Raw genomic sequence first — 18,949 nt, 5'->3', positions numbered from 1 at the left:
TATTCTTCTGTATCCTGCTTTTATTATCTGAAAAAGAGAAATAACTGCAATGAAATATTTTCCCGCCGAATAATTATACCACTGAGAAGTATCGTATATTGGACCATTACGTATTATCCATTTCATTTTTTGCTAAATATATATATAGAAGTATAAAAAAGTTACTTGATTTAAATATAATTTAAAATAAGATTCATTAGTTTATTTGTTGGTTTTGTATGGTTAATGTCCAGTGGCAAGTAGTATGCATAATTGAAAACATACCGTAGTATTTCTCTGTTTCCTAATCCTTACCTTTTTGTTTTTTTCTGAAGTTTCTTGTCCTTTTTCTTGTCAAACAATCGGTACCGTATTCTGTAAATCTAAAAATACACAAGACTTCAATCTAAAGTCGCAATAAAAAAAAACATTATTAGCTCTGAAGATATGCATTCTCTTTAGAGATGTAAACTTCTATATTGCTGTGTCATGTTGGCCTCTTGTGGACAGTTGTCTCATTGGCAATCATACCAGCCAGAAATGGTATCTTCAAAGTATACATAGTAACTGTATACCACATCTTCTTTTTTTATATTAATAGCTCATGTGATTTCTATTTTACGATATTTACAATATTAATTAGCGAGAATAAACAATTGAACCAAGAATAGGGTCGAAATACTGTACAACTAAAACTAACTTCTGAGTGAACGATATGAGTGTACATTGCATGTAGTATACATTGCAGTATTAATAATTACAAACAAATGCGGGATTCGTTGCTCTCAAAGCATTGTACTTCATATGCTATCCTTCACAATGAAATGTACGGAAAGATGACACAACAGCTATGTATCCCAATCAAATAACAGGCTTGAAAAGTTAAATCTGATGTACTAAATATCCTTTAATGATTTAATTTGTGTAGTCCGCTTTTCCCCCTTCTGGTAGGTCTATAGTGTTACGCATATTCAGTTAATTTTTTCTTTTGAAACTGTGCGCAATAGTCAACATTCTTCTGTTTTACCTTGCTAAATTATCATTTACATTTTTCATACAGACTTACCAAATGAACAAGAGGCCAACAAAAGCACCCTTCTGGTTGAACCTGCTCTACTGGAGTTACATTTTCGTCATTGGCAATATTGTCGTCTGATGTCCACGGGTTTGCTGAAGACGACAGAAATCCAGACATTTTCACAGGAGCATGAACTTTAGCATCCTCGGTTTCTGTCAGTCTTTCATCCAAGGCGATAGTGCCTATTTCTGTTGTCTTGGGGTCCGTTATATTAAGTCCAGAAACAATCGGTAATAAGCAAGATTTATTTTCATTATCAACTTGTTTTAAAACAAACTGAGCGCAATTCCTTCTACGCTTAATTTTGTTTTCAACTTCATCATTAGTAAAATCTTCTATATAACGATTATAGTTAGAATTCACGAAATCATGAAGCTTTAAAGAAAAGTTCAGCCATTTTGATGTTACCTCGGTGGCAAAGCTTTTGGCGCCTTCACCTACTTTTTCGTCCTTTGTATTGTTTGGTAAACTAATCTGAATATTGTTGTCCTTATTTTCACCGTGTTCTTTCTGTTCGATTTCGAAACATTCACTTCCACAATATGCGATTTGAAAACTCATGACTGCTGCAAAATGAACAACGTACAACAAATGTTTGCAGACTATTCATAAAGCCTAGGCAACAACAATCGACGTCGACGACCATTACTTTTATGACGTTCGGTCATTATAACTCTTAAAAGCACAACACTCTGCATCTATTAATAAAAATAATACTATACAAATCTTTGGTTATATTATTTTATATTCTATTGTAAGTTCATATTAACTAATGAATTATTTAAAATTATATGGAATTAAATAAATCTCTTATCGTCGCTGGGCTTTCAAAATATCTCACAAACAGGCTTTGAAAATTTTGACAAAATGCATGTTTCAAAAATGTCGGATATGAACTTGAACATTTTTGTAAATAACAGTGAAATAAAAACTTTGACATTTCTGATTTATCCGAGAACATTTTCATAGAAATAAAGAAATGTATAATTATTTTATTCCCAAAGCCAGTATACAATTTTCAAGTTTTCATACAACATTTTGGAAGCAAATTTTAGAAACAACTGACATGATCTGACATTGGCAATTTTGAAATGGGTCTTATTTCAAACATTTTGATTGATCTAACTGAATGCTATTTTGTAATACAACAATTTCTTCCCGCCTGGACCATTGGTGTCAAAAAGTATGTTTAGCCAAAAAAGTCATATACATGTACAACATTTTGGAAGCCCAGTGACGTTATATTCCCTTTAATTTTAGTTTGAAATATTAAACTATTTTTTTTTTAAATATTTCTTATATGTCTTTGTTAATAGACATTCCCAAATAGAAATATCTTTTTTTGAGAGTTATAATTTTTTTTTTAATTTTCTTTATTTCTTTAAAATTCATGATATTATTAAAATTCTAACCCCAAAATCTAATGTTTTTTCTTATCAAAAAGGGATCAAATGTTACAAATTTATCAAGTTCACTTTTATTTTTAACAGTATAATACTCATAAAAACACTTATAAAAACTTTTATTAACACATGTAAAAAAAGAAGTTATAAAAAAACCTATTTCTTTTATCAAACATCTATTGAAATATTTTTGTTGGAGTTCAATGAATAGGTAACATCTATCAAAATGTTAGCATTCAAGGAAGACACCGAAAAAAGGTTGCTTGAATCTGGTGTAATTCCGCTAGTCAAACCTCTCAGTTACATGGCAATCACGTTTAAAAATACCGCAAAAATGACAACATTATTGGCTGGACTATTATACTTATATTAGTATAATAGTCCATTTATGAACCTTAGATGACACGAGGATGACATATGAATACAGTATAAACAAATGCACTTTTAACACTCAGGACAAGGAAATATATAATAGTGCATTTTAACATGTAAATTTAATATGAAATTATTAAATATCAGTGGCGTATCCAAAATTTTCATAAAGGAGGAGGGACACTGACTGCCTTTGCAATGCTTATATAAATAGTAATCATCTAACTTAATTACTTGGATATAAGTAACATCATCTTTCCACAAAAGTTGAACCCGGGCACCATGTGCCCCTTCTAAATCCGCCTTTGAATGTTACTTCTTTTTAAAGGCGAACCGATTTAATTTGTAAGAAATTGTAACATTTCGGTGTTGATTTACAGACTTTCAAATATTTAATTTCCCGCATTTTTACTACTGGTCATGTGACTGTTCAAAATGGTGGACTGAGGGAAAACGAAACTGAAAGTGTTGAAAATGTGAAGGAACAGATAAGAATGAGTGTTGCAACAAATATCAGTCAATTAAAGTGGCAGTGTGTTTCATCTGAGTCATCAAAGACTTGCACAAATGAAACAAAAGTGCAAAGACTACGTAAGTCTCATTTAGATAGTTTTATTTACATAATTAAATTCATTAATAATTACATGATAATTTGGTTCGTCATAGCAAATGAACAGAAATAGATGTTTTCACCTCAAAAACTACTCTGAATAGAGACTAATCTGTGCAGTAAGTGTGAAATAAGTACACGTTATCACTAAATATATTGCAGACTAAGACTGTCAAGACTAATATAAATTTAGCTTGGTGTATTCTAGGACTTCTATATATAAAACAGAGATTGTTCATACCCATAGCCAGGGGGGGTTCGGGGGGTTCGTCCGAACCCCCCCTTGAAAACAAATTAGCACTGTTAAAGTCAATGTTCTGTTCGAATTGTGACTGTTAAAGTCGAGTTTGTGAGTCAAACGAACCCGCCCCCTATGGAAATTCCTGGCTACGGGCCTGTTGTTCACTTGCGTTTTGCAATAAAACAAATTAATAATGTCTACTGGCAAAGTTAACTACATCATTTTAACATACTGTGAAGATGGGTATAATTTAAAAAAGACTGGGAGATGAATTTGGATTTCACAGCTGTGGACAGTTGTCTCATTGGCAATCATACCACATCATCTTTTTTATATTAAGTCTGATTTTTTTTCCCCATTAATAATGCAAATGAACCTGTAATAAATAAGACCTCATATTCTATAATATGCACCTTGAATGGTGTACACCTTCTTCAGGCAATTCTAACGTATACAAAATGGTGTTTCATATAATAACAAATGTCACTTTCCTGCATTGTGATTGTAGTAATATTATTAGGAAAACAAAACTAAATTTAACCTATTAGCAATTCAAATGGACCAAGTCTAACAGACTACTAGTATAAACTCACTTGTTTTAATCATTTCATGTCATGTGCAGAGTCACATAATCCTAGATGCCATTTTAATTACAATTTGACTGGTCAGTACGGGAAGTGTTAAAAGTAGTCTCAAGTGTTATAGTCCAAGCTTCTAATGAAGATGTTGATGATTGTAAAATAAACAACTACTTGCATTACACTTGAGACTATCATCAGCTTCACCCTTTAAATCAGTTTTTGGTGTTATAATCTATCTATTATCCGTCAATTGTCTATAGCAATTAATACAATACAATACAATAATATTGTAACTTGAGAGAATCTGTAAATTTAGATTATTTTTACATCTCTGCAGGAAAAAACTAAAACAATTGCTTATCAAAATCCAATTTATTTGTTCTGAGTATAAAGTAATTACTGAGACTACGGTAGTCTCTCATACCTGGTTGGTGACAAAACACCATATCAGTCCTTTTCAAAATGTATTGATATATATTTTTCTGGTCACATACAGTACTTAGTAGTATTAAACTTATATGCAAATGTGTCCAACTGACATTACTGAAGTCAAAATCAGTTTCTATATACATTTTGTATTTTGAAATTAAGATTTTTTAACCTTTACTGACGCAAATGACCAAATGCATTTTGGTGATGTTCTTTTCAGACTTTGTATTATTAATCTTATGTGCATGTTTCATTGTGTTATACAGGGCACTTCCTTTTAGGAAATGGTTACCGAAAACTATCACAATCAGGTATGCCTACATCATATTATGTACATGTAAATGAGCACTAATAAACACATCTTTTGTGTATAACTCTCTTTGTGTATCTCTAAAGTGAATAACTGGAATATATGTGTATCTATATAAACTTTTTCTATGAAGTTTAAGATTGGAATTCACTAACATGATAAGCAGTGTTCAGAAATTTTGAAACTTCCAGTGAAAATTCATATATAGATCTAATTGTTTTGAATACTTTGGTAGTGGGAGGAAAATGATACAGGAATGATATGGTTTCTTTTGGTTGATAATTTTCATGTGAAGGAGGTTTCAAGATGTTTGAGGGCTGTTCAGGTTCATCCGCATCAATAACATTAATATCATTACATCTGTATATATACCTGGTATGTGTATAATGTGTACAATGTATGTGTTGCCTAATATTTGGATTAACACCAATGATGATTTTAGGGTTTATATTTAATACATGTACATTGTGAATTGTAGGTTTTATAGATGTAAGCAAGGTTCATCTTTGTGTACTCATTCATTAAAATTAATTTTGTGTAATCTGAGCACCTACTACAGAAAAAGTAATTAAAATAGTAAAAATACCTTAAACAATTCAAACAACAGTCATATTTCTAACTTGCTACAGGCATTTCCTGAAGTAAAAAAATGGTTTTATAGCTAGCTAAACTTCTGACTTATATGACATTCCCACAGAATTCCTTTATATATTGACAACACTGTCATGACTGTTAGTAAAACAGATAATAGGTCAAAATGTCAAAAAGTAAGGAACAGCATTCAGCATTGTATTATAGTCAATTTAAAATAAAACCAAGACTTTCCAAGCAATAGAAGGGACACAAGAGGGTATGGTTTCCATTTTTAAATTCCAAAAGTTTTTTAAGCTGTTTCAAGAATAAGAACAAAATATGAATGTTACAGTTATAAATATTTTGATTTCTCTATTGGGTACCTGTGTATATTTTCTACTTTTGTGGTTTGTATGGGAGAACTTTCAAAGAATGTGTGGACATCTTGATAAATATGGTTAAGATTAAAGGTATACGATTTTGATAAATATGGTTAAGAGTAAAAGGTATACAATTATAGGCTAAAGCCAGGGGGGGTCTGGGGTTTGGAACCCCCTTTTTTGACAATCAATGCATTTGAATGGGAGCATATAGTTGGAACCCCAAAAAGTCCTTTCTTGTTATTGGAGAAAAAGTCCAAACATTTTTTCCCCAAACAATAATTCAATGAATATATATATAGTTCTTGTTTAAATATACTGTTGTAATACTTTTTAAGTTTTATTGAAAATAATCTGATACTTTATATCATTTCATTTTTAATTAAAACTCTGACTGAATGATTGATTGTTTTTTTGGTAAATCATCTAGTGGAAAAATATCTCAATGCATAATCAAAAGTAAACTAATTGGAACAGAAATCCAATGAGGAGGTCAGCTAAACTGGGTCATTCTGGAATGAGTAGGTCAGGAAAACTGGGTCACCTGAGTTGAAAGGCCTATATGTACTCACAGTAGAATTAAAAAGATTTTTATTGCATACTCATGTAAATTAAGAAATTTTAACATACTTATAGTGTAGAAAATGTTGACCAAGAGTCTAAATAAACAAGATTGAATATTGCAATTTCATGCTAGGCTGCATACAAGTAAAAATTATGCTGTCAAAATTTTGAATGCAAGTTTTTCTTCTCTTGAAACCGATCCCTTCACAATTTAAAGATTAACAAAAAACATGATAAATATTTTTAAATTTACAATATTGTTCCAAAAAACAAAGTGCATACAAAACCTTTATAAAAGTAGTTTACTCTAGATTGAAAAATCTCATTTTGAACAGTTTTCTGGTTCTAATTGTTTCACATTTTTCATATTTGGACCTTTTATAGCTGACTCAATTACATGATATTTGTTTTCTCTTATATGCCATTGTTGAAGGCTGCACAGTGGCCTGCTATGATTGATAATGGCTAAGTAAACATGCACTTCATTAATGAACTCAGGTATGGATTCATTTATAGTTTTTTGTTTCATAAGAAAACATACCACCTTCCCTTTTTTTGTTTGTTCTACATACATGTATAAATTTTATGATCTCAATTCTATTATAAGTCCTCCAAAACAAGTTATGCATACAAGTAAAAGAGCATGACTTTCTCTGTCTAGTCCAAAATTATATCAATAAAATGCTTGGTGTAATATTATATAATTTGTGTAATATTAAAAAACAAAATAATACAAAGGAAATGACCAGGGGATATCTTTATTTTCTTGATGATCTATAAAATAAAGAGAATGATATGAAAAAAATAAGTTTTTTCTTAAAACTTGTTACTGTGGATTCCTTTATTTCATAACCTTCCTATAAATTTGTAATTCGTTGAAAATATCAATTGGTGGTTCTCCTGTACCCATGAAATCAACAAAATATGTTATCCAACGAACATTTATGAATCCACAGTAATTTCTTAAAATCATTCAAGTTGAAGATTGTTGAAGGGTTGTTATTCCTTCAGAAATATGTCTACCAACTGAAACAAAATATCACCAAGATCAAATTCCTTTTTGTTGCTTTGTTGCAATAGGTGCAAAAAATATTCTCATTGTTCATGATGGCTTGGTTGGCAATCTTGGGCCAGGAAAGTGTACACCTTTTTTTGTGGAAACATTACTGCAGCTTTATATGCAGTATACACTTAAAAATTATATATTTAAGAGATAAAAGTTGGCATGCATAAGGCACAAAAAGAGGAGAAAAGTTTATATAAGGGATCACAAAGAAATCTTTGAAACTAATGGGAAAAGCTAATACCAGTCATAGGCAGATCCAGGGGGGGCCATTTTGTGGGGGAAAAATTTTGTTGCTTATATAGGAAATCACTGAAGCATGACTGGAGTAGGCCCCCCTTAGGTCAGTCAGCAGGCCCCCCTTATAAAAAGTTCTGGATCCGCCACTGCCAGTTATATTTCTAAAAAATTGCCTCAGTACTAAAAAAGAATGTCATGGATGTTGACATTATTATGAAACTATAAAAATGAAATTGTTATGGTAAATTATGAAATGCCATTAAAATGTTTGCTATCATTTAATTTAATTTAGTGCTTTATTTATTTAAAATAGCATTTAAAATAGCATTGTAAACAGCCCTAGGGCTATTAGTGGTTTTCATAATATAGTCTAATTGTATTCTGTGTCAATGTTTTCTAAGGACCTTGTGTCTTTGGACTACAGTATTAAAAGTGCATCAGTTTTGCTGCAATTGCATGTAATAGGAAATTATGAAGACAAAAAATAAGAAAAAATAAGTGACAAAATTAAACTGTTTTGTATGTTGAGTAATTTGATACATTAATGATTTGCATAAAGAATTCATTTCAGTGTTCAATATTCCCGTATTTATTATCTGTACCTGAATCAATTGATCAACATGTACTGTGTTATTGAACAGCTGTGTCAAGGAAGAATATATGATTCATATTTCAATTTATTATTGAATAAAAACTTACTGTGTACATGTGTAGCTGTAAAGGATATTTTCTTTCGTGTGAAATTTTTTAATTTTACAAAACATTTCGTTGATGACCATGACTAACAAAAGTGAAAGTAAGATTCTTTGCTAACATTTTATTTCATCAGTGTATCTTGTGATTATATTATTGATGTTTGCTTCTGTAATTCCTATGTTAATCTCCAATCTATAAGATCTATAAATGTCCGTGATAGAAGGTTGCATCTAAATTACTTGTTGAGAATGGGAAATAATTCTTGCTAAATAATGGATTTGATTTGATTTTTGGTGTTTTAACGCCACATTTAAACACCACTTCTATGCTATTTTGTGGCGGCCAGTTTTATTTGTGGAGGAAGCCGGAAAACCACTGTCCTATGATGGGAAAACTGACAATCATAGTCAATTAAGATTGGAGTCAAGTGCATCCCCACGAGTGGGCTATGAACTCACAACTTCAGTGTTGATTGGCTAGTGATTATAGTACACTTTAGGACCCCTTCTAAACAATGGAAGATGGACTATATTAGTAAAAGAAAAAACAAAATATTCTATAGATGTAAATTTTATTGTCTATATAGATAATATTAAACTTGTGAGGTGTTTGATCTTAATTTAAATTTATATTTTATTTGCAATGTGTAAAAAGATTATTTGAAATTTACTAAGATATCTGCTAAAAAAGGTTTAGATTTCAAATGTGATTATCAACACTATCAAATATTGAATTTGAGATATTCTGTTTTTGGTCAATTTATATAATAGTAATTATTATTATTTCAGCAGTCCTTCAATCTTCTGACTTTTGCCTCATATGATTTACAGTATTTCTCAGATATTTTAATCTTATGCATCAATGACTTTCTCTTATGTTAGGCCTGCATGTCTTCTTTTGATTGAGCCTGGTCTGCACACTAGATTATAAGTTTGAACTATATATATTCTGTCAAATATAAGTTAACATGTAACACCATTTTTATATTTCAAACTGTTTTATGTTTGTTACTAATTTCAGGAATTGAACCTGGGTTTTCTTCATTGTTGAAGGCTGTAAGGTGACCTTTAGTTATTTACATGCACATCACTTGCACAGCATTTATACTTTAATGAGAAGTTGTCTCTGGCAAGAATACAACATCTACTTATTTTTATACTGTTTTATTTTAAAATGCACTGCCTGATACATTATAATGCACAGGCTATTTATTGATATATCATTTTCAGTATTACCGCTAGCTCACAGCAATGTCACAGACAACAGTCCAAATGTACACTGTAATGGTATTGGTATATATCTGGTCATTACAGCTGATTTCCTAATGCTTGCAAAGTAAAAGTTCGGTTGGCTTGCTTGTTTTGTTTGTATAATTTTTTATACAAGCTTTGTAAATAAGATTGACATCTTTAAACAATTTATATAGGCATAGTTTAACCTGAATATATTATATTCGAATTTAATTGGGTGTTATCCTAATGATTTTACAATATACAAACAAAGCAAGCAAGCTAACCAAAGTTTTGTTCTACATACATTAGGAAATTAGCTGTAAAATCTAGGGAACAGTATAAACTGACAATTTATATATGGTGTATGCTGTCAGCTAATGACTTATATACTGTAGATTCATTAATTTTTCGTGGGTACCAGTTTTTCTGAATTGAGAAAAACTTACATTTTCATGTATGTTAGATTTCATGAATTTGCTTAAGTCTGTATACAAGCTAATCGAAAATATGCAATCCATTGAACATTTAAATGGTTAACCTTTTTCCCACAAAAGCTACGAAAAATTATTTCCCAGCGAAAATGAATAAATCCACAGTATCTAGTCTTCTACCAACTGTTATACTGTCAATGAAAATAGAAACTGTCCCAAAAAATCTGAATTTCCTGTATAAAAGGGTCAATTGTCATCAAACCTTGGATAAGGGAAATGTTTGCAACTTTTTCCTACTGAATTTTTGTCAGTTTTTTTTTTTATGTTTGTAATAGAATATATAGTAATTCATTTTTGAATCCTTTTCATACAAGACAATATTTTGTATAAAGGCATTATCAAGATAAACCAATACCCAAGGACTAATAGCAATAGTAGAGTTTGTTAATGAATAGATACAACTATCCATTAGAGTTCAACATTGCTTTACTTGAGAAGTGATGGCACTATATATATTCATATATATTATACACTGCCCATTAGTATTAAGATGATGGAAAATTTGTCTTGTAATTATTGATTTTTTGTGTTCTCTAAATTTGATAAATGAATAAAATGTTCCAAAAGTTTTTCATACTGCTAAAGGATACTTCAATTTTTCTTGTTTTCCAATACTAATTAACATTTAAACACTGAATATGCTACAAGTACTAAACAGAAAGCCTATTAGAAGGAGGATTACTGACAACAGAAAATGTCATTAATTTTACATTAATTGCATAGTAGCTAAAGACTGCCATGACATTTCAGCTCAGAACCAATACACAGTTCTGCTTAGAATAGGTTAAAATAATTCATAATCAGTATTAATGCTTTCTGTCTAGCTAGCACTTGTTGAAAATTTTACCGTGGAACTTGATTATTCTTGTAGGTACTCGTTCAAATAAGGATATATTTTTAAAACCACTGGATGATTGATGGGATTTCAAAATATATTCTTTGTATATCGTTGCTAGAATTATGGAAATATTTCAAAACTGTCGGAATTTTTATTGTCATTTCAAAGATAGAACTATGTACCAATGATTTCACTTCTAAAGCACGATGTAATTATGTGGTTAAGATTATAATTGAAGAAATCTAAAAAAACTAAAAAAATAAATTGAAGAGAGCTGAAAATGAAAACAAGTGGTAATGAATATTTCTTTTTCGATATATTTAATTCATGGAAACTTGACACTTTGGTAATAAAACTATCAATTATTATTAGTGAAGTTTTGCTTTTAAACTTATGACATTTGGAAAAAGCAATTTAAGACGAGACGAATATAGAAGCCATTGAACCTCAAATGACAAGAGAATTGAATAGTCGTCCGATCACTTTCAGACTCGTAGAAATATCATACCAATATAATAAATTGTGTAATTTGTTTAAATTTGTCGGGAAAATTGTATTGCTTGAAAGATGGACATTTCTGAATTCCATAATATGACTGCCAAATATGGAGAAAGGATTATTGATATGGTTGGAACAATATTTACAAGTAAACGTTATTTATTTTTAGAATTTTAGATATGTTTGAGTCAATTTATCTTTCATTTTTAATTGTAATTATATTCTTTTCTGAAGAATAGTATTTCAATGTGCCCTTTTAACAACAAACATAATGTATGTTTTTCTATTTTGTTGTATGCCTAACCATGTTTTTTTAATTGTCTGCAAATCCATACAACTTTATACATTGTTTTGCTTACCCAGTTTGTTAGACAATTTTTCAGATTTTTTTGCATAGATTTAATTGTAGTCTGAGGGGGAATAGGAGGGGTCCTGATCCCGAAATCCTGGGCTTAAAAACACCAGATCTAGAAATTCCGTGGTTAAAAACACCAGATCTAGAAATTCCGTGGTTAAAAATGCAAAATCCTGAAGTCCCAAAATTCGAATAAAGAATTCCTGGATCCCGGAGTCCTGATAAAGGTCCTATCCCCACTCTAGTCTGACAGTCTTTTCTTTTGTACTTGCTGTGGCTTAGGACTTTGAAATGAAGTCCATATTTAAACTTTTGACTTCAAGTTTTAGTGTTGAAATTGTATTATATTCATTGTCAAGCCTATAAATTATACAGCAAGTCCAAAGAGTCTGTTGAATGTCAGAGAAATCTTGGTCTACAATGAACTTATTTAGAATTCATCAAATATCCTTTTGTTAAAGTTCTAAATTTACAGGAATTGAATGGTTAAAGGTTGAAATGAGTGATATATAATTTGATGGTACCCAAACTGCACCTATTTTAAAGGTTTTTTTTCACCTAGATGTTTATTTATGATCTAGACAAAAGTGTCCATTCTGTGTTTATTTTGTATCATTATTTACTGTATAGTTCATCAATTTTATTTTGAATCCATATTGAACCAAAGAAACAAGGGTTTAATGAATCAAACCTCCAAAAACGATCCATGATTCTGTAATGAGAAGTACCCAAATTGCATCTCATCCTTTCCGCCATTGAAATTTATTGTGGGCTTATTTGATTCGCATATGATTTTTCAATAAAATGCTGAAAATATGCTTTAAAGTATTAGTGCATTGCGAAAAACAAACATTTAATAAAATAGATTTAAGTTAGATATTCCTATGAATATCCTTTTCATATTGGATACAAATTTTATTAAGTCTAATGCAGACACTAGTCAAATTGTTTCAACTGAGGTACTACACAGGCGTCAAAAGGCGTCATTATGGAGTTAAGGGGGTGGCGTCAAAAGGCGTCATTATAAAGGAAAGTTTTATAAATTTGGACAAGAAAATGTTTTCTGGTTTCCCTTACAAATAGAGAAGACAAATAGTAGGTGCAATGGATTGAAATAATTTCATTTTGTATGTACAATGTCTGATGGCCTTTATTTCTGAATAAAAGACAAAAATGAATAATTTGAAACAAGTTTATCACATGTAGATAAAGGAAGATGTGGTATGAGTGCCAAAGGGACAACTCTCAAACCAAGTCACAATTTTTACAGTAAACCATTATCCTGCACATATATAATACACTTGTCATATGTGTAATTTTATGTAAAAGTTTTTTAAATTAAATTTATTGAGAAAATATATTAATTTAGAAAATATGAAATAGTATTTTATGACAAATTTGAATTTAATTACTCAGGTAAATTTTATAAAACATATCACTTGCTCTGAGTAAAGTTTTTTGTATTTTGCCCATTGTCATTCATTAATCTGAGCAACATTTTGTTTTAATTAGTATCATTAATGTAATTAAGTTGTATTTCTGTAATTGACATTATTCATATTTCACCTTTGGGCATTTTTGAACAATAGTATTGATACTCAAATCATCTTAATTATCAAAATTATCAATGTCTGTCATTTTATGAGTAGTTTATAGCATTTGCCTTAAATATTGGGGTTTAACAGTTATTTGTCAGTGTAGTATTGTTGGTGTTATTCAGCCAACTAGGCTCAACAACTTCAGGAGAAAATTGACAAGAGAATTGAATAGTCGTCCGATCACTTTCAGACTCGTAGAAATATCATACGAATATAATAAATTGTGTAATTTGTTTAAATTTGTCGGGAAAATTGTATTGCTTGAAAGATGGACATTTCTCAATTCCATAATATGACTGCTAAATATGGAGAAAGGATTATTGATATGGTTGGAACAATATTTACAAGTAAACGTTATTTATTTTTAGAATTTTAGATATGTTTGAGTCAATTTATTATCTTTCATATATATAATTGTAATATATATTCTTTACTAAAGAATAATCTATTAATGTGCCCTTTTAACAACAAACATAATGTATGTTTTTCTATTTTGTTGTATGCCTAACCATGTTTTTTGAATTGTCTGCAAATCCATACAACTTTATACATTGTTTTCCTTACCCAGTTTGTTAGACAATTTTTCAGATTTTTTTGTATAGATTTAATTTTAGTCTGAGGGGGAATAGGAGGGGTCCTGATCCCGAAATCCTGGGCTTAAAAACACCAGATCTAGAAATTCCGTGGTTAAAAACATAAAATCCTGAAGTCCCAATCTTTGAATAAAAAATTCCTGGATCCCGGAGTCCTGATAAAGGTCCTATCCCCCCTCTATAGTATAGTCTGACAGTCTTTTCTTTTGTACTTGCTGTGGCTTAGGACTTTGAAATGAAGTCCATATTTAAACTTTTGACTTCAAGTTTTAGTGTTGAAATTGTATTATATTCATTGTCAAGCCTATAAATTATACAGCAAGTCCAAAGAGTCTGTTGAATGTCAGAGAAATCTTGGACTACAATGAACTTATTTAGAATTCATCAAATATCCTTTTGTTAAAATTCTAAAATTACAGGAATTGAATGGTTAAGGTTGAAATAAGTGTGATATAATGTGATTGTACCCAAACTGCACCTATTTTAAAGGTTTTTTCCCCCCTATGTTTATTTATGATCTAGACAAAAGTTTCCATTATGTGTTTATTTTGTATCATTATTTACTATTTTATTTTGAATCCAAATTGAATCAAAGAAACATAAGGTATTAATGAATCAAACCTCCAAAAACGATCCACGATTCTGTAATGAGAAGTACCCAAACTGCATCCATGGAACTTAAATTTGGACAAGAAAATGTTTCTGGTTTCCCTAAAAAATAGAAAAGACAAATAATAGGTACAGGGATTGAAATAATTTCATTTTGCATTTACAATGTCTGATGGTCTTTATTTCTGAATAATAGGCAAAATTAATAATTTGAGACAAGTTTATCACATTGTAGATAAAGAAAGATGTGGTATGTGTGCCAAAGGGACAACTCTCAAACCAAGTCACAATTTTTAAAGTAAACCATTATCCTGCACATATATAATACAGTTGTCATAGGTGTAACTTTTAATGTAAAAGTTTTTAAAATGAATTTTATTGAAAAATATATTAATTTAGAAAATATGAAATAATATTTTATGACAAATTTGAATTTAATTACTCAGGTAAATTTTATAAAACATATCACTTGCTCTGAGTAAAGTTTTTTGTATTTTGCCCATTGTCATTCATTAATCTGAGCAACATTTTGTTTTAATTAGTATCATTAATGTAATTAAGTTGTATTTCTGTAATTGACATTATTCATATTTCACCTTTGGGCATTATTGAACAATAGTATTGATACTCAAATCATCTTAATTATCAAAATTATCAATGTCTGTCATTTTATGAGTAGTTTATAGCATTTGCCTTAAATATTGGGGTTAAACAGTTATTTGTCAGTGTAGTATTGTTGGTGTTATTCAGCCAACTAGGCTCAACAACTTCAGGAGAAAATTGACAAGAGAATTGAATAGTCGTCCGATCACTTTCAGACTCGTAGAAATATCATACGAATATAAAAATTTGTGTAATTTGTTTAAATTTGTCGGGAAAATTGTATTGCTTGAAAGATGGACATTTTTCAATTCCATAATATGACTGCTAAATATGGAGAAAGGATTATTGATATGGTTGGAACAATATTTACAAGTAAACGTTATTTATTTTTAGAATTTTAGATATGTTTGAGTCAATTTATTATCTTTCATATATATAATTGTAATATATATTCTTTACTAAAGAATAATCTATTAATGTGCCCTTTTAACAACAAACATAATGTATGTTTTTCTATTTTGTTGTATGCCTAACCATGTTTTTTGAATTGTCTGCAAATCCATACAACTTTATACATTGTTTTCCTTACCCAGTTTGTTAGACAATTTTTCAGATTTTTTTGCATAGATTTAATTGTAGTCTGAGGGGGAATAGGAGGGGTCCTGATCCCGAAATCCTGGGCTTAAAAACACCAGATCTAGAAATTCCGTGGTTAAAAACACCAGATCTAGAAATTCCGTGGTTAAAAACATAAAATCCTGAAGTCCCAATCTTTGAATAAAAAATTCCTGGATCCCGGAGTCCTGATAAAGGTCCTATCCCCCCTCTATAGTATAGTCTGACAGTCTTTTCTTTTGTACTTGCTGTGGCTTAGGACTTTGAAATGAAGTCCATATTTAAACTTTTGACTTCAAGTTTTAGTGTTGAAATTGTATTATATTCATTGTCAAGCCTATAAATTATACAGCAAGTCCAAAGAGTCTGTTGAATGTCAGAGAAATCTTGGACTACAATGAACTTATTTAGAATTCATCAAATATCCTTTTGTTAAAATTCTAAAATTACAGGAATTGAATGGTTAAGGTTGAAATAAGTGTGATATAATGTGATTGTACCCAAACTGCACCTATTTTAAAGGTTTTTTCCCCCCTATGTTTATTTATGATCTAGACAAAAGTTTCCATTATGTGTTTATTTTGTATCATTATTTACTATTTTATTTTGAATCCAAATTGAATCAAAGAAACATAAGGGATTAATGAATCAAACCTCCAAAAACGATCCACGATTCTGTAATGAGAAGTACCCAAACTGCATCCATGGAACTTAAATTTGGACAAGAAAATGTTTCTGGTTTCCCTAAAAAATAGAAAAGACAAATAATAGGTACAGGGATTGAAATAATTTCATTTTGCATTTACAATGTCTGATGGTCTTTATTTCTGAATAATAGGCAAAATTAATAATTTGAGACAAGTTTATCACATTGTAGATAAAGAAAGATGTGGTATGTGTGCCAAAGGGACAACTCTCAAACCAAGTCACAATTTTTAAAGTAAACCATTATCCTGCACATATATAATACAGTTGTCATAGGTGTAACTTTTAATGTAAAAGTTTTTAAAATGAATTTTATTGAAAAATATATTAATTTAGAAAATATGAAATAATATTTTATGACAAATTTGAATTTAATTACTCAGGTAAATTTTATAAAACATATCACTTGCTCTGAGTAAAGTTTTTTGTATTTTGCCCATTGTCATTCATTAATCTGAGCAACATTTTGTTTTAATTAGTATCATTAATGTAATTAAGTTGTATTTCTGTAATTGACATTATTCATATTTCACCTTTGGGCATTTTTGAACAATAGTATTGATACTCAAATCATCTTAATTATCAAAATTATCAATGTCTGTCATTTTATGAGTAGTTTATAGCATTTGCCTTAAATATTGGGGTTTAACAGTTATTTGTCAGTGTAGTATTGTTGGTGTTATTCAGCCAACTAGGCTCAACAACTTCAGGAGAAAATTGACAAGAGAATTGAATAGTCGTCCGATCACTTTCAGACTCGTAGAAATATCATACGAATATAATAAATTGTGTAATTTGTTTAAATTTGTCGGGAAAATTGTATTGCTTGAAAGATGGACATTTCTCAATTCCATAATATGACTGCTAAATATGGAGAAAGGATTATTGATATGGTTGGAACAATATTTACAAGTAAACGTTATTTATTTTTAGAATTTTAGATATGTTTGAGTCAATTTATTATCTTTCATATATATAATTGTAATATATATTCTTTACTAAAGAATAATCTATTAATGTGCCCTTTTAACAACAAACATAATGTATGTTTTTCTATTTTGTTGTATGCCTAACCATGTTTTTTGAATTGTCTGCAAATCCATACAACTTTATACATTGTTTTCCTTACCCAGTTTGTTAGACAATTTTTCAGATTTTTTTGTATAGATTTAATTTTAGTCTGAGGGGGAATAGGAGGGGTCCTGATCCCAAAATCCCGGGCTTAAAAACACCAGATCTAGAAATTCCGTGGTTAAAAACATAAAATCCTGAAGTCCCAATCTTTGAATAAAAAATTCCTGGATCCCGGAGTCCTGATAAAGGTCCTATCCCCCCTCTATAGTCTGACAGTCTTTTCTTTTGTACTTGCTGTGGCTTAGGACTTTGAAATGAAGTCCATATTTAAACTTTTGACTTCAAGTTTTAGTGTTGAAATTGTATTATATTCATTGTCAAGCCTATAAATTATACAGCAAGTCCAAAGAGTCTGTTGAATGTCAGAGAAATCTTGGACTACAATGAACTTATTTAGAATTCATCAAATATCCTTTTGTTAAAATTCTAAAATTACAGGAATTGAATGGTTAAGGTTGAAATAAGTGTGATATAATGTGATTGTACCCAAACTGCACCTATTTTAAAGGTTTTTCCCCCCCTATGTTTATTTATGATCTAGACAAAAGTTTCCATTCTGTGTTTATTTTGTATCATTATTTACTATTTTATTTTGAATCCAAATTGAATCAAAGAAACATAAGGGTTTAATGAATCAAACCTCCAAAAACGATCCATGATTCTGTAATGAGAAGTACCCAAACTGCATCCATGGAACTTAAATTTGGACAAGAAAATGTTTCTGGTTTCCCTAAAAAATAGAAAAGACAAATAATAGGTACAGGGATTGAAATAATTTCATTTTGTATGTACAATGTCTGATGGTCTTTATTTCTGAATAATAGGCAAAATTAATAATTTGAGACAAGTTTATCACATTGTAGATAAAGAAAGATGTGGTATGTGTGCCAAAGGGACAACTCTCAAACCAAGTCACAATTTTTAAAGTAAACCATTATCCTGCACATATATAATACAGTTGTCATAGGTGTAACTTTTAATGTAAAAGTTTTTAAAATGAATTTTATTGAAAAATATATTAATTTAGAAAATATGAAATAATATTTTATGACAAATTTGAATTTAATTACTCAGGTAAATTTTATAAAACATATCACTTGCTCTGAGTAAAGTTTTTGTATTTTGCCCATTGTCATTCATTAATCTGAGCAACATTTTG

At 29.9% G+C, this 18,949-nt stretch overlaps 2 protein-coding genes across 5 annotated transcripts in view; one reads left to right on the top strand and one right to left on the bottom strand.

Moving 5' to 3' along the window:
* On the bottom strand, positions 1 to 1,761 carry LOC134714083 (uncharacterized). The gene is made up of 2 exons (XM_063575331.1): positions 1,046 to 1,761; positions 1 to 362 (listed from the first exon to the last, which is right to left on the bottom strand). The coding sequence occupies exons 1-2, from the start codon at positions 1,616 to 1,618 to the stop codon at positions 291 to 293; spliced, it is 645 nt and encodes a 214-aa protein (XP_063431401.1). The 5' UTR covers positions 1,619 to 1,761; the 3' UTR covers positions 1 to 290.
* A 1,467-nt stretch (positions 1,762 to 3,228) lies between these two features.
* LOC134715722 (anoctamin-8-like) overlaps positions 3,229 to 18,949 on the top strand; it is a 34,332-nt gene continuing 18,611 nt past the window's right edge. Inside the window, exons 1-2 of one of the 4 annotated variants that reach the window (XM_063578089.1) lie at positions 3,229 to 3,423; positions 4,960 to 5,004. In XM_063578089.1, coding sequence (XP_063434159.1) covers positions 3,327 to 3,423; positions 4,960 to 5,004 — 142 coding nt within the window. In that variant the 5' untranslated portion in view covers positions 3,229 to 3,326. Of the gene's footprint in view, positions 3,424 to 4,959; positions 5,005 to 8,458; positions 8,620 to 17,171; positions 17,569 to 18,949 lie in introns of those variants that run through there. The other 3 variants (XM_063578090.1, XM_063578092.1, XM_063578091.1) reach the window with 3 other exon arrangements.

The sequence above is a fragment of the Mytilus trossulus genome, chromosome 4 (assembly GCF_036588685.1).
Source record: "Mytilus trossulus isolate FHL-02 chromosome 4, PNRI_Mtr1.1.1.hap1, whole genome shotgun sequence".
NCBI classification, from domain to species: domain Eukaryota; kingdom Metazoa; phylum Mollusca; class Bivalvia; order Mytilida; family Mytilidae; genus Mytilus; species Mytilus trossulus.
Note: the sequence above shows the minus strand (reverse complement) of the source record. Positions and strands in the feature narration are given on the sequence as shown.